The sequence below is a fragment of the Catharus ustulatus genome, chromosome Z, assembly GCF_009819885.2.
Source record: "Catharus ustulatus isolate bCatUst1 chromosome Z, bCatUst1.pri.v2, whole genome shotgun sequence".
Taxonomy (NCBI): domain Eukaryota; kingdom Metazoa; phylum Chordata; class Aves; order Passeriformes; family Turdidae; genus Catharus; species Catharus ustulatus.
This window is the reverse complement of record NC_046262.2, coordinates 65288911-65303565: the sequence shown is the minus strand read 5'-3', so window position 1 is coordinate 65303565 and position 14655 is coordinate 65288911. Positions and strand designations below refer to the sequence as shown.

Here is a 14655-nt window from a genome sequence, read left to right as displayed (position 1 = left end):
CTCAATTCCATATTATGACACTGATTCACTGAATTTCATTAAGACATTTCATCCAAATCAAATCATTTCACCTTGCCACTCAAACTTGTCAACAGCCAGTTTTTATCTCTAGCACTTTTCTTTCATAACTTCTGTACACTTCAAACTAACACTCTTTGTCTTACGGTTCAAGTATATCACCAAACTCTGCCACTCTTCCTGAACCAAAACTATGTATCCTGTCTTGTCTTTAGCTGGCTCAGAGGTGGTTGACTTCTGGCTTTAGCCCAGCAACTGCATAGCTACAAGGATTGTTCAAAAGGGTTTTTAAAAAATACATTCTTTTGGTATATGCATGTGTAAGCACTCCAGTGCACTGTGCCAATCTGTGACTTAAAAATCCACTTGGTTTCAACTGAAAGAAAAACTTTTCAGGAGTTTCAGTTCACTATTTAATCCATTGTCCCTTTCTACCTTCTTAAAAAGTACAGTAATTTCACGAATACAAGCCGCACTGTTTTGACCAAAATTTTGCTCCTACACCGGAAATGTGGCTAATACTCAGGAGCGGCCAATATGTGAATAATTTTCTGACATTTTCAACCTCGGGAGTGCAAACTGAGTCAGTGCAAACTGCAAAGTTGAGCACCTGCCAGTAAAACCCGGCATTTACGTGGTTGTTACAAATTGGTTACTCTGTTGTGCGGTGGGTGGAGCTAGTCCGTGCAGGCAGCACAGGGGGTGGGGAAGGTGGGGTTGCTCCCTCCTGCTGGCCCCGCGGCCTGGGGGGAAGGCGGGGGCTCTCTCCTGCTGGCCCCGCGGCTCAAGAGGAGGCAGGAGCTCTCTCCTGGTGGCCCCACAGCTCAAGGGGAGGCAGGGGCTCTCTCCTGCTGGCCCCGCAGCTCGGGAGGGAGGCAGGGGCTCTCTCCTGCTGACCCCGTGGCTTGGTGGGGGGCAGGGGGCTCCGGGTTCCCGTCCCCACATGCCGCCGCCGCAGGAGCAGGCAAGGCTCCATCCCTGCCTCCCACCGCTGCCGCGGGTACCGGCGGGCTCTGTGCCCCCCCTGCCGCTGCGGGGCAGTGCCGGGCTGGGGCGACCAAGCCCAGAGGCAGCGGCGGCTGGCCCCAAGCGGCCCCGCCGAGCGGCAGCGCTGAGCTGGGCCACCCAACCCTGTCGGCAGCCCCGAGCCCTCATGGCCCGAGCCGAGCCAGTAAACCCCGCCCTGCCGTGATTCTGTTACTATTTGGCAACTCTGTTGCACACGGGTCCTCGCTGCGAACGACAGAGCGGCTTATACTCGGGTGTGGCTTATTTATGGATAAAGAACGAACTGTTTGCCAACACCCGGCGATGCAGCTTATACTCAGTGCGGCTTGTATTCGTGAAATTACTGTACATAAATGGTGGGTAGTTGTTGTACCTGTACCAAGTGACACAGAAGAAGAACTTGAGCTTGTGGTCACTTGGTTGCTTGACACAGACTGTTCCAGGTTTGAGTTATTGCCATATAAGTGGGCTGCATGCACATTCAGGCCTTTCTGGGCTGTAGGGTAAAGCATTGTAATATAAGCCACCTTGGTGGTACTATTTTCATACTTGTTCCCTGGTTTTAGTTCATGTTCAGATATTGTAGTTCAGCTGATTATAATTCGTACGATCCTTGCGCTTTTATATCGAGATCCTCACTGTTTCTGGTATGGAGATTTTTTTAAAAGCTTTCAGGAAAGGACATTAGGACTGCTTGGGAAGATAAATCAAGCAATTAAGTCCAGATCATACTGTATTTCCTAGGCAGGCATGGTCTTTTCAGTACTTTATGTTGAGAGCAGATACTATCTCTTCTTTCCTGGTATGATTTTTTCTTCAGGGCAACTGCAGGATTACTAGTTGCAGTATCTTCAGAGAAAAAAAAGGCTTGTCAAATGTTTAGTATTATGTGAAATATGTTGTTTGGTGTGTTGGGTCCCAATGAATTAACTGTTACCTTCATTTTGTCAGCTGGATATATTATGCAACGAAGAGATTCTTGGCAAGGACCACACACTCAAGTTTGTAGTTGTTACTAGATGGAGATTTAAGGTAGGACACAATGGTTCAATATAAATAATGAAGTGGCCAAATAAAATGTTTATAAAATACTGATAATATGGAACTATACTGCAGCATACCTTTATAAAAGGTTCTTCTATATATATCTACTACAACATCCTTATACACCAAGTATTTATTTTTTTCCAGTAAATGAAGGAAAGGAGAATTAAGTATTCATTGCAAGAGAAAAGGGAACACTGCACTAGCTTTCAAATTGTTATCAAGTTTAGAAGAGGAAGTAGAAGCTACAAAAAGTATGATTTTTAACCCCTTCAGGCAGTGAGACTGAATAGCAAAATTGAACATTTAAGGAGGGAGGTCAAACTGAACAGGGTTGGTTTATGGATACATGGAGTTATTAGAAAAGAAGTTCATATTGGTAATGCAAAAGTAGCACATTCTGAACATACAGTGTACACTGAGTTGAAATCACTTGGTGGCCTTGGATGCATATCCAGAAGAGATCTGTGTGGGAGTAGAGAAACAATCATTCTGTCTTGGTGTTAAAAAATAATTGACCTGTGTAAGAGTCACAAGATAAAGTAAATGGTCAGTGTTAAAAATGCAGAGATTTCACAAGTGGAATCCTGCTGGACTCTGTTTCACATGCTGTTTCTCAATGACCTGGAAATGGATTTGAGTAGTTCATTAACAGTTCAGTGATAGCATTGTCATTATTTAGGTTAGTAACAGATTGATGATAAAGTCTTGGATGAAGTCTTTACAGTTCTGAGTGACAGGTGATTAACAAACACCTGAAGTTGAATGTAGGTATAGATACAACACAAATGTTAGAGTTTTGTGATGTAGCAGAGAAAAGCAAACAGGAGCATCAATTGATAGGCGTTTCTGTAGTCTGCTCTTCACCTGTGAGAGCTCTGTGTGAGTCATGTGGGAAGCAGAACTGTAAACTGCCTTTTCAGGTGAAAGAAGTGGTGGATGTAAAATGAAACAGACATGGAAGGTCCAGGACAAACAAGCTGAAGTAATTGTTTTTATGAGACACAGAACTTCATGGTGCAGGATGTTGTGGTTGTTAGAAGTTTGCCTATGAATTAAAAAAAAAAAAAAAGAAAAAAATCAATGGATGCTCTCACAGAAGAGGAATCAAGTGAGAGATATATTTAATATGAAGTACCGTATACTCTAATGCTGCTTTTTAGATACGTCTCTAACTTCACGGAGTTTTCCAAGATAAACAGACCTACTCCTGAGATAAAGGGGAAAGGTTTCTTTGTCACTTGTTTGAGCCCCATAGATGAAGCTCCATCTTGTCTTTGTCTTGATGAATTTTTGACAGATCAGACAGCTACTCTTGTCTATAATTGAAGTTTTAGTTTATTACACACTGAGCAGATTAGTTCTGGATTTGTTTCATAACTTACTGGTATTTCTGTCTTGCAGAAAGCACCTCTACTGCTACATTATAGACCCAAAATGGACTTGCTGTAAGGGAACTTTGTTGTCCTTCTGGACAGAGCTTTTTGCAGAGACTATCATCTGGCACCTTCTTAGTGCATCACTAATCACATGACACAAACCAGCTGAATAATTTTGGAAGACTGGAGGGCTTTCATGGTGGACTGTCCTGAATATTTGTTCTAGGGATGTGTTACCTAGACTTCTGGGCAGACAATATTTATACTTTTTTTTGTACGGAAGAAAGAAGTTTCAACTCAGCAAGACACTACCAGCATTAAGTTTACAGATACTGAAAACACTTCACAGTTCCATGTAGCTCAGCCTGATTTGTCTCTTACAGTTACACACAAAAAAAAAAAAAAAAGAGTGTTGTGGGGTGATATAAATATGTTGCTTTTGACACAAGTTGCATTTAATTACTTCTTGCATTCTAAATCTTTAAAAACTATATTTTTGCAAAGTGTTATTGTCTTATATAGTATGCCTGATTGCATTGGCTTTATTCAAGTTATTCTGTAGAACATTGAACATGCCTGATAACTTATTACACTGCATTGAAAACTTAAGAAAATCTGGGAAATCAATAAATTTATCATTTTTGCCCAGTTATTGCTCTCCCTCACCTTGTGTTTTAATAAAGTTTTGATACTTCTGTATACGTGTTAATTTGGTAAGACTAATAGAAATAATTTCAGTTGATTATGTGCTGTGATATATATTTTGCTATGGTATAAATTGCACCACGTAATGACAAATACTCACAAGTGCTAGATTTGTGAATTTCTTAAAAATAAACATTTCTTATGTATTTGTGGCTTGCAGAAATCAGTTTTTAATTTAGAGAGAATTTGCTATCACTAGCTATTGAAACAGTGGCTCTTGGACAACTTTGGGAGTATTGCAGATTTTTAATTTCACTGATTAAAACTTCCTCAGATATTTGGGGCAGCTTTAAATTTCTTTAGGTGTTTTCTTATGAAACCATAGGATTTTCCTTGCTGCAATTCCTAGCTTACATAGGATGGGAGGAAGGGGGAGTCAAGACAAGATTATTTTAGCACCTTTTGGCCTTAACTAGTAATTTTGCTTGCATCAGCCCTAATGGATGCAAGGTAATACACATTCATGTATGTATGGGTGCATGCATCTATGTACACATATAACTATGTATGTTATAGAAAGCACCCTCAATGGCGCTTAGCAGGGCCTACTGCACTTTTTCTAAGGCTTTTTGAAATAATTGGCTTTTAAACTACAGTTGTTGAAAGTGATTTCTGCAAGCTCTATCCACTATGTATCATCCATAGTACGATTGTAAGAACATTTGTCTGGCACAGGTGTGAAGTCACTGAAAACGATGTATGCCCTATTATTGCCAGCTGGAAACAGTTAACCTAATTTTTGGAAGAGTTTTCCTGTCAGCTGAAAATGCTAGTTGCTATTCCTGTTATTAAACCCTCTTATTTTTTATAAATTGTCTTTTGATAAGAAGCCCTGCTTCCTCTTGCTGTCCTCCATTGCTGCTTCTGCTAGAAAGTGTTACTTGATAACCAGAAGCTGATACTGCAAGAGATTTATCTAAGCATTTTAAATATTCTTCCTCTTGAGTTTTCAAAACGCTGCATTTCTCAGCATATTTTCCTTAATTTCCCTCTCTGGAGTCTTCAGTTCTCCCTTCCCAACTCTGCTGCTGCTTGTCCTTACTTTTGACAACAGGGCTCCTTGTTTTTTGTTACAGTCACAGATGTGAGTAGGAAGGAAATAAAAAAAATAAAATGATTTGACCAGAGAATGAAAGGGAGCCTTCTGAGCTGTGGAGATGGAAAGGAGAGCCACACAAAGGCCAGAACATGCTGCTCTCCGTGTGGGTGAAAGATAGCTGCATTTGAATGTCTAGGTTAACACAGAACTCCACATCTGGTTCTTGTGTGGTGTTGTGTGTGTGCATGTCTGTGATTCATGGAATTGAATTTGGCTCTGATTTTGTCTTGCTGTTTGTGTATTTTCAGCTTTTTTTCTGTCTTTAGCATTACTTCATCTGGCAGAAAAGAACAAATGAAATTATGTGTCTACCATTTTAAAAAACTGTCCATGAAAGCAGTGAATGCAGGTAGTATGGATGTGTACAGAAGCTGACATACTGGGCCTCTCTGGAGCTGTTTCTTATGTAGTTGTTACTGTTCTAGTGTAAGAGGCTGGCTTTGCCACTGAGGCACTGAGAATATGGACAGGACTATAAGGGTCCCTGCTCTGTACACCCAGAGTATATACACAATGGCTGCACCTGATGTAGACATAAAACTAAAGCTGCCAGACAGCATTCTGATTACTCACCTTAATCAGAATATATATATATATATATATATATATGTATATATATATATACACACAAACAAAAATATATATACATATACACATTTAAATGAGATCTGTCTACCTCAAGTGTGTGTACTGCAGAAAATTTTTGTATGGCTAGATATTGACGCAGTGCTCTTAAAGTACATTGGGATTTCATTGCTTCCTTGTGTACTTGAGCAACTGAGAAATTAATTACAAACACAAATTGAGAAGCCTTTCAAATCTATCTCTTGCTGTAACAACTTACAATACAAAACTTACAAGTTTATAACCATCTTTAGGATCACTTGAATTTGTTATGGTGCTATCAGTATATAGAAAACTGTTATATGGATACATAAATTCAAGCCAGTATTAATATCTATAGCTGGGGTTTTTGCTTGTAATTGTGTGTAACTGCTTTTGCAATGTGTTTAATCTGATAAAACCACACCAGTAAAAACAAAAAACAAACAAACAAAAAAAAAGAAAACTACAACAAAAACAAACAAATAAAACCAAACAAAAAACCCCCAAACCAACAAAAAGCCCCAAAGTTACTCAGTTGTTTTTCTGAATCACATGTGATAACATCTTCACTACAAAAGTTGCCCTCGGGAGTGGTGTGACTGTGTCTGTACCATATGTTAGTCTCACTAAAAGACTGCAATGTAGAGCAAGGTCTTCTTTGGGTCAGAACCTTGTTTAATTTCTGTGACACTTAAGAGACAATTTATATCAACATTATATTGGGTAAAGTAACCCTTGTACTGTTCAAAGTTGAACTAAAATTTGGACTTGGCCATAGATATTTCTTAGTCCTGGTGAGATCATGGTAGTTTATTTTGGCTTTTGTGAAGATGCCATTACTGTGAAGTAGTTTTTACAATTTCTTACGCTGGTAAATAGTTGCAGTAAGGAAGTATCTTGTTGCATTATCCTCAGCAGCAATGAGACTGATGCATCACCCAGACTTAGAGTCTCATTAGGTATACTTTCATTAAAAATAAAGAATTCAGATAGAATATATAATACTGAATTTAAGTAAGATTTGGGGGTTAAATTTTAACTTTATAAAATTATTTATTCTATTTTAAGCCTTCTGTCTTATTTTACCATCCAAGTATTTTTGGTTTCAGTGGTCCAGCTTTATTTACGGGCATATAAAATGAAATTGTAAGATGTTTTTACAAGCTTCTTCCTTTTACATTGAGTTTGAGTAGCTTTCATCTGTATGTTTTTGTTTTGTATGGATAAAGAGCATTACTTATGCTTTTGTGCAATAGGTTTGAAACATGCATTTATTAGGCTTATGTTTAAATTGTAAATGTAGCATCTACTTACCATTACATTTAAAAGGAATGTAGATGGCTTTTCTCACTTGTTCAAATGGAGTTTTATTTGGGGCTGTTGTTTGGGGGTGGGCGTGTGTGTTTTATGCTTTGTTCCATTTTTATTTTAAGAGTGAAATGGGGGATTTAAAATTTCTGTAAGTACAAGAACTATATGTCAGCAATATTTTAAAATAAACGATCTTGCAAGAAACCTTAATGTGAATTGTGGAAGCAATCAACAAGACTTGCAGCCTATCTGAAAATGTTTTGTGCCATTGTTAGGTCTGGTATATTTGTGTACCATCACACCTGGGAATATTTTTTTCTATTGGTTGTGCAATAGTATACACAACATTGTTACTCAGGAGAAATGGGACCATAAAAAATATCAGACTACAACTATGATGGTGCTATTTTTTCCAATAGGCTATGAGCCTTTGAAAGCTTATCTGGCTCTTATTGTCTTTATAACAACGCAGTCCTAGGGGATTTACAGATTTTTTTTTCTACTAGATGATAAATATAACTTGCTATTTTACAGCATTCTGAATATTACATTGAGATAAATATAATAGGAAAAAGCCAACCAGTCTGTACATCAGTGGGATAAATCTTAGCTACACATTTTGTACAGAAGGCTTTAGTGAACAGAAAAATCAAATTTCTGCTTTTCCTCAGGTAATAACTTCAGTTTGGATGTTTCACTGAAAACATTAATGCAACTTCAGTTAGTCTGTCTAAAGTTGGTAATAGGCAAAGAAATTGTTCCACACATAAATCTCCCTACATAAGATATAATTAGATGTTACTTGGATCTTATAATCTGTTTTTTGAAGAAAAAGATACAGAGAACAACATTAAAGAATGTGGAACAACGCTTCAATCTCTGCTCTAGTCAAAACTTGCAGTCAGGATAAATAGTACATAGAAACTTGGGTCTTGTGGCAAGTCAATAGGCAATGTTTTACCTGTTTATTTATATACAAATTAAAGATATGACTCTACTATTTGCTCTGTATTTTATCCTACTTAGAGTTTTTTGGAAATCTTTTGAAGCCACAATGACCTGTCTGTATCCTGGTGGTAGGGTAGGAACTAAATGTCCAATTCTGTGAACATTTATATTGGTAACTTTACTAATAACCTAAGTGGTTCCACCAGTGGGATCATTCATTCAAACAGAGGTATGGCTGAAGGAAGAACTCCTGAGTTTCGAATACTGATATTCCACTATTTTTGTTATTTCTGTTTGAAACTGAAAATATTGGTTTGATAGAATCTTTAATTCAAGTGACTTATCTGGACAAATGGAACGCTTGTTCTTTCCTTCTGCAAACAGGATCATTTTGCAGTTAAGGGACAATTAGCCAGTGCAACCACTAAGCCTTTTATCCTCATATGTGGCATAATAAAGATTCTGGAACTGTCAGAGTGTAAAACCATATTTTTGGCTTAGCTTCATTTAAGAGTTTACAATTTTTTATGCTTTGTGTTGCTGTGTAATTTCTGTACTACTGGTGGCTAGTTTTGTCTGAATAATGGGGATTACTGCTTAATGTTTTGATTTTATGATAGTGAAGCTTGTATCCAGTGTTTTGCCAATGAATATTATATGCTTGTTAATAAAAGCAAAGAAACTAACTGAAATGCTGTGAGGCTGGAAGTTTTTGTCCCATTCTTTCCCAGGAGCATAGGGAACTAGCAGTCATCGTAGCACTGAATAAATGCATTGTGGCTGAAACAGAGGTGGTGTGGCATTGCATTGTCATAAAATCTGCCTTTTACTCAAAACGCAAGGATGGCCTAAAGTATTACTCCACTAGCAGAATGTTGGTGACAAGTGTGTGTGTCAAGTAACTCAAACCAGATAGGAAATTAAATGGCTTCAGTCTCCAAAAGGGAAAACAGCATTATCCTGGTGTCTTTATGAATCTGGATAAAAAGGTACTTACCTGATCTATATGTGTTCTTTTCAACCTTACCCTTACAAATGCCTGGTTGAGACAATACATTAACAATGGAAAACAGATGCTACAGTAGTTGACTTTCTTGCAGCGTCTAAATGCAGTATATATGTATAGCTTGTGAACTGCTCTATGTGCTGAGAGGGCAGCACCTTTATTTATGATCTTGGCTTGTTAGGAACTGGCAGCAACTCCAGGCTGCTTTGAAGTCAGTTTTATTTATACACGTGTTTTTTATTTGCACTGATATTACCCATGCATAATTGTCCTGAGGAAATTAGGCATTTGCCACTTACTAGCTTCATTTAAATATCAGTATGAGAGACTAACTGCAGAAAAGTCCCTTTGCCTCTGTATAGTAATTTAAAAGTGTATGAAAATTAGCACTAACTCAGCAAGTGTTACATTTTTTATAAGTCTTCCATGCCTTTATTATAAGTGGTTCTAATACTTACCTGAACTTTGTACTACTGGTTTCTTCCATCTATCTGTGAAGTAAACAGTGATGGGCCTGGCTCCCTCCCTTTCCTCAACATGGTGTTATTCTAATAAATGAAGACTGTTTGACTGAAATTCCCAAGCATCACAAAAAGAAATGGTGATAACAGTTGTGTTTGCTAGACCTGAAAGCATAAACTTACCCTACAGCCAGTATGAGCTATCTACATTTTTTCCCCCAGAGGTAGTAGAATATGAAAAAGTTTTTACTGGTACTTCTTACTTGATATGTAGCTGATATTTTCTTATCTTGCTGATTGACTATTCTGCTATAAAAAATCATTAATTTGAGTAGAATACCTCTTTTTGTGCAGTAACTTCTTCCTTGGGATTATAGGAGTCAGGGAAAATATCCATAAAATTGAATATGTGCATTTAAGATAGATAAATTCAGCTGTTTAAACCCAGGTGTAGACAGAGTCACTCAGAATTCAATTGGTCTCAACTCAGGTTAGGCTCAGTCCAGTGCCACGCATCGATAGAAGTATACTGCAGTGCAAATCCATGGATAGCTCTGTAACAAGTCCCTGTGCCTCTTTAATTTCCAATGTTATCCTTGTTTAGCTTTTTATATTCTTAATTTTTTTAGGCTTTTGATTATTTGACAAAGTCAAGCACTGATTTGGTATTAGTGGAGAAAAAGATTTAGAAGAGTAGTCTGAGAGATTTGGCTACTCAGAGGATGTTGTGGTCCATATCTGTATAAATATGTCCAGTTTTTCATATGGCAAATGCTTGCACTTGTCACTATGTAGAGGTGTTTTACTGAAGGGTTTGAATTGGACATGTCTGTTCTTATTTCCATGGACACATCAACACGTTTTGTGTAGTTATTGCATGTTGATGTGTCCATGGTGTCCTGGTTTCAATTTGTAACCAGGCAGAAACAACAATTTAGTGTAGTGGGTTTGATTCGCCAGTTTCAATGTACTTATTTCTTGCTGTGAGATAGGATTAGGAGCAAAAGCAAGGCAGGCTTAAAACTTAAAGGGTGTAAAGAAAACTTTTATTAACAACATGAAGGAGTAATAAAATTCAGAATAAAACCTTCAGACCACCTCACCTCCCTTCTCCCACATCCTCTTCTCTTTCTCAACGACAACATACAGAAACACTTCAGTTTGTTACCAACTTAAGAATAGTCTTTTTCAGTTCACTCTAGGGAGAGGAGTCTCCCTTTGTCAGGCAATAGGGACTTTTCCACAAGAGAAAAAAACCCAAAAACGACAGTTCTCTCATGGCTTCACCTACCACGAATAACAGCTGCCTGTGAATCTGCAATTGTGACACTCCTCCCATCTCCACAGCCTTCCCAGAGCTGTGCTTATGGGCCATGTTAAACTCATGAGGTATCACTTTTAAGGATGAGCTGTTCAAAAACAAAGACTCTCTTAATCCATCTTTAACAGGAACAGAGGTCTTCTTCTCTCGAGGCAAGGGGTCTTCATCACTTCTGTCTGTGTTCATGCACAGGTGCCTGTGCTCACAATCTACAAGCTGAATACTCCACCTCCCATGTCTTTCTCCACAATTTATAGGAATCTTTAGTGTAGTACAGTCCATTCCCGTAGCTTACAAAAGGATTTACAACCTAAATTCATAGCATGTCCTCATTTTCCTTCCATCTGGGACCTGACTCCTGTTTCACTGACCTTGGTGTTTTTTCTCTGTTCTTTTCCCCTCTCACTCAAGGGAGGATTAAAGGTCTTCAAGTTTTATCTGAGCATTGAAAGAGTTAAGGTCTCACACAGGGAACGCAGAGGCTGTGGCCAGGCCATGGTGGAGCTGTGCCAGGATCTCAGGATACTCAGGCCTCACTGGGAGGGGCTGGTCCAGGATAAAAGGTCTCCAGGCCAGAAATAGCAGCAGCTGCTCTGGAAAGGATGGCTGGGACCTCAGTCAGCCTCCCTGGGCTCAGCTGGCACCCACTGCCCATGGCCAGCCCTCCTCCCTGCCAACACGCAGCTCCCAGATGGGGACCAGCCCTGCCCCCGCAGGCCTGTGGTGGAGCCAGGCCCAGGCCCTGTCACCCGCACTCCTGCCAGAAAGGAAAACGGGACCTTTCCCAGGTTTCCTCACTTCAAAATGTGAATTTACAGAGGCAGACCAAATCTTCCAATTGGTTTTCCAGGCTGTCAACAGCCAAACCAGCCTCTGATTGGTCCCATGAAGTCACAGAGATAGTTCTCAGGGAGAAAACTTCTGTGGATATCCTCTTCTAAGTGCCAGTTAATGAAAAACCAGCGCACATGGAAATGAGAGCAGAACAAAAATGAAAGCCATTGGCTTCAGTACGAGGAATGATTGGGTGGTTTCCATGAAGACATATTGCCATTAAAGCCTTGCCTCTTATTTTCTGCCCCCGTTTGTAGGTTGCAATTGTTTCTTCTCACACCTGAAGTGAAACTTCATTCTTATTAAGTTCTTTAAGGCTGTTTGTTTATTTACTTTCTCCTTTGATACAGAGTTCACTGTCCCTTGCCTGAATCCTTGTTCCAAGAGAACACAAAAGCTTTGATTCTGGGTGCTCCAAGGGTGCACCATATGGCAGTTTCCATTGCTATTGGGACACGTGCTGACTGCTGATACAGCAAATAATGTCTCTGCTTCTGGTCTTTTCTACTGGTTCTCAGCCAGGTGCAGAGTGGAAGTTCTGCTTTGGTGTATTATGTAATACAATGTTTCTGTTTTCCCATTTAAGCAATACCTTTGTAACCAGCTGCAATGGATTGCATTAGAATTACAGTAATTTCATTATTATAAGGCGTGCTTCCAAGTGTTGGCAAATTTCCAAACTTTGTCTGTATATAAGGCGCACCGGACTATAAGCTGCACTTTTTTGTTTCCCCAGTGAGGATCTGCGTGCAACAAAGTAACAAATTAGTAACAGAACCGTGTGATCGCGGGGTTTACTGGCAGGTGCTCAATTTGCAAACATTTTTCACAGATTGGTGTAGCCTTTAAACGCAGCCCCAGGTGCCCTCCCCGTGACACGGACCCTGGCACTCCTACTCGTCCCTGGTGCCAGCTGGCGTGGCTTGGTTCGTGGTGCAGCTCACGCTCGGCTCGTGGCTCGGCCCCCGTGCCCACCACACCTCGCGACTCGGCCCCCATGCCTGCCGCGCCTCATGGCACTACTCGCGGTTCGCATTTGTGGGTTGGCAAATTTCTGAACTTTGTCCATATATAAGGCACATCAGATTATAAGGCGCACTTCCGGGTTTCGATCAAAATTTTAGTCAAAATATAGTAGTGAAATTACTGTACTTGGATTATGGTTTAAATGTATTTTGTTGTTTTACAGAAGTGCCTAGAAAGAGACTAATAAGTGAACCTGGACAGATTGAGTGAATCTGCGTGTCAGGTAGAATGCATCCCTTGGACCTGCTCTAACACCTCTGGAAAAGATTCCTTTCTCTGGTTCATGTCAGTGTTATGGACTGCAGCTGTAGCATCTGAGACTTGCTGATTTCAACTGAAATGCTAAGCTTTGAGGGTCTCTGTAGATTTTATTGCAGCCATTGCAGTGGACATTGCTTAAAAATGGTCAAGGCTGATTTGAAACAGACAATGAATTGTTGTTTCTGGATCCTCTGGCACTGTCACCTCAAAAGATCTTGTGTGTTGTGACTCAAGAGAAAACAGGCTTCTCATTCTGATGACTGTCTTCTCTTTCCCAAGAAAACAAGCAATCTGAAGTTTGTGCATTCTAATATGACAGGGACTTCACCATTTCTCTCTTCAAGAGTTTTTTGAGATTAGAATATCCTTTACAGACAAGGTTGTCTATTCAGGCTCACATGGTCTCACAAGTAAGTTTGCTAGTTTTAATCAGAATGGCTGGAGGCTAAACATGTGCAAAGACTTGCTCACAGGGCTGTGATGGGCAGCTGGGGTACCTTGCATTGCCTTAAAGGAAGGTCACAGATCTAAGATACTAGATGGGTCCTACCTTCATCATTTTCCATAGCTGATTGGCATCTTGGTATTGTTAGTCTGGTCTCCGAGGGTTCTTCTTAAGAAAGCATGTTTTCAACTTGCCTTGCACCTCATCCTCTTGCTTCATTGGCTTTGGTGGGTTGACTGCCTTTGTTGCTGCAGTGTGGGAGCTGTTCCTGCTGGATATGACAAGACCTCATCTCTCCATCTTTACTTATTCAGTTACTCTGACCTGGGACCCATTTGATGTTGCACATTGTATTGTAAGTGGTGCAGGTGCTGTTCAGCAGGTGGTGTTTTACACTAGGAGCAGGATATAGTTCTGAGGTTGCTGTTACAGTCTGCCCCATTATGGAGGAGCAAAGAAAACTCCCTGTGAATAAAGCAAGATGAACTCAAAGCTTCAATTACAGTAAATTCACGAATACAAGCCGCACTGAGTATAAGCCGCATCTCTGGGTGTTGGCAAATATTTCGGTTTTTGTCCATAGATAAGCCGCACACGAATATAAGCCGCTCTGTCGTTCGCAGCGAGGACCCGTGTGCAATTAGTAACAGAACCGTGGGAGGGCGGGGTTTACTGGCTGAGCTAAGGCTGTGCAGGCTCGGCCCGCTAGGGGCCGCTGATGGGGCCAGGTGGCCCAGCCCGGCGCTGCCGCTCGGGGCCGGCCACCGCTGCCCCTGGGCTCGGTCACCCCGGGTCGGTGCTGCCCCGCGGTGGCAGGCAGGGACGGAGCTTCCCCCGCTCCTACGGCAGCGGCGGCGGGCGGGGACGGAGCTTTCCCGCACCCGTGGCGCCGGCGGCGGGCGCGGACAAAGCACCCCGCCCCCTCCCCGGGCCGCGGCAATGGCGGCGCGCGCTTCCCGCCCCCTCCCCGAGCCGCAGCAATGGCAGCGCAGGGCTCCCGTCGGCTCCCTGGGCCGCGGCAATGGCGGCGCCCCCCCCCCCGTCGGCTCCCCGAGCCGCGGCAATGGCGGCGCCCCCCCCACGTCGGCTCCCCGAGCCGTGGCAATGGCGGCGCTTCCCCCCCGTCGGCTCCCCGGGCCGCGGCAATGGCGGCGCAGCCCCCCCGCGTCCTCCCGGAGCTGCG

The 14655-nt window shown here is 41.3% G+C and overlaps 1 protein-coding gene across 5 annotated transcripts in view; it reads left to right on the top strand.

Moving 5' to 3' along the window:
• The window catches only part of PCGF3 (polycomb group ring finger 3), a 57432-nt gene extending 48622 nt beyond the window's left edge, over positions 1-8810 (top strand). For all 5 annotated transcript variants that reach the window (XM_033084864.1, XM_033084863.1, XM_033084861.1 and 2 more), the window contains 2 exons: positions 1978-2058; positions 3475-8810. In XM_033084864.1, coding sequence (XP_032940755.1) covers positions 1978-2058; positions 3475-3522 — 129 coding nt within the window. In that variant the 3' untranslated portion in view covers positions 3523-8810. The remainder of the gene's footprint in view (positions 1-1977; positions 2059-3474) is intronic.
• Positions 8811-14655: the final 5845 nt, after the last annotated feature.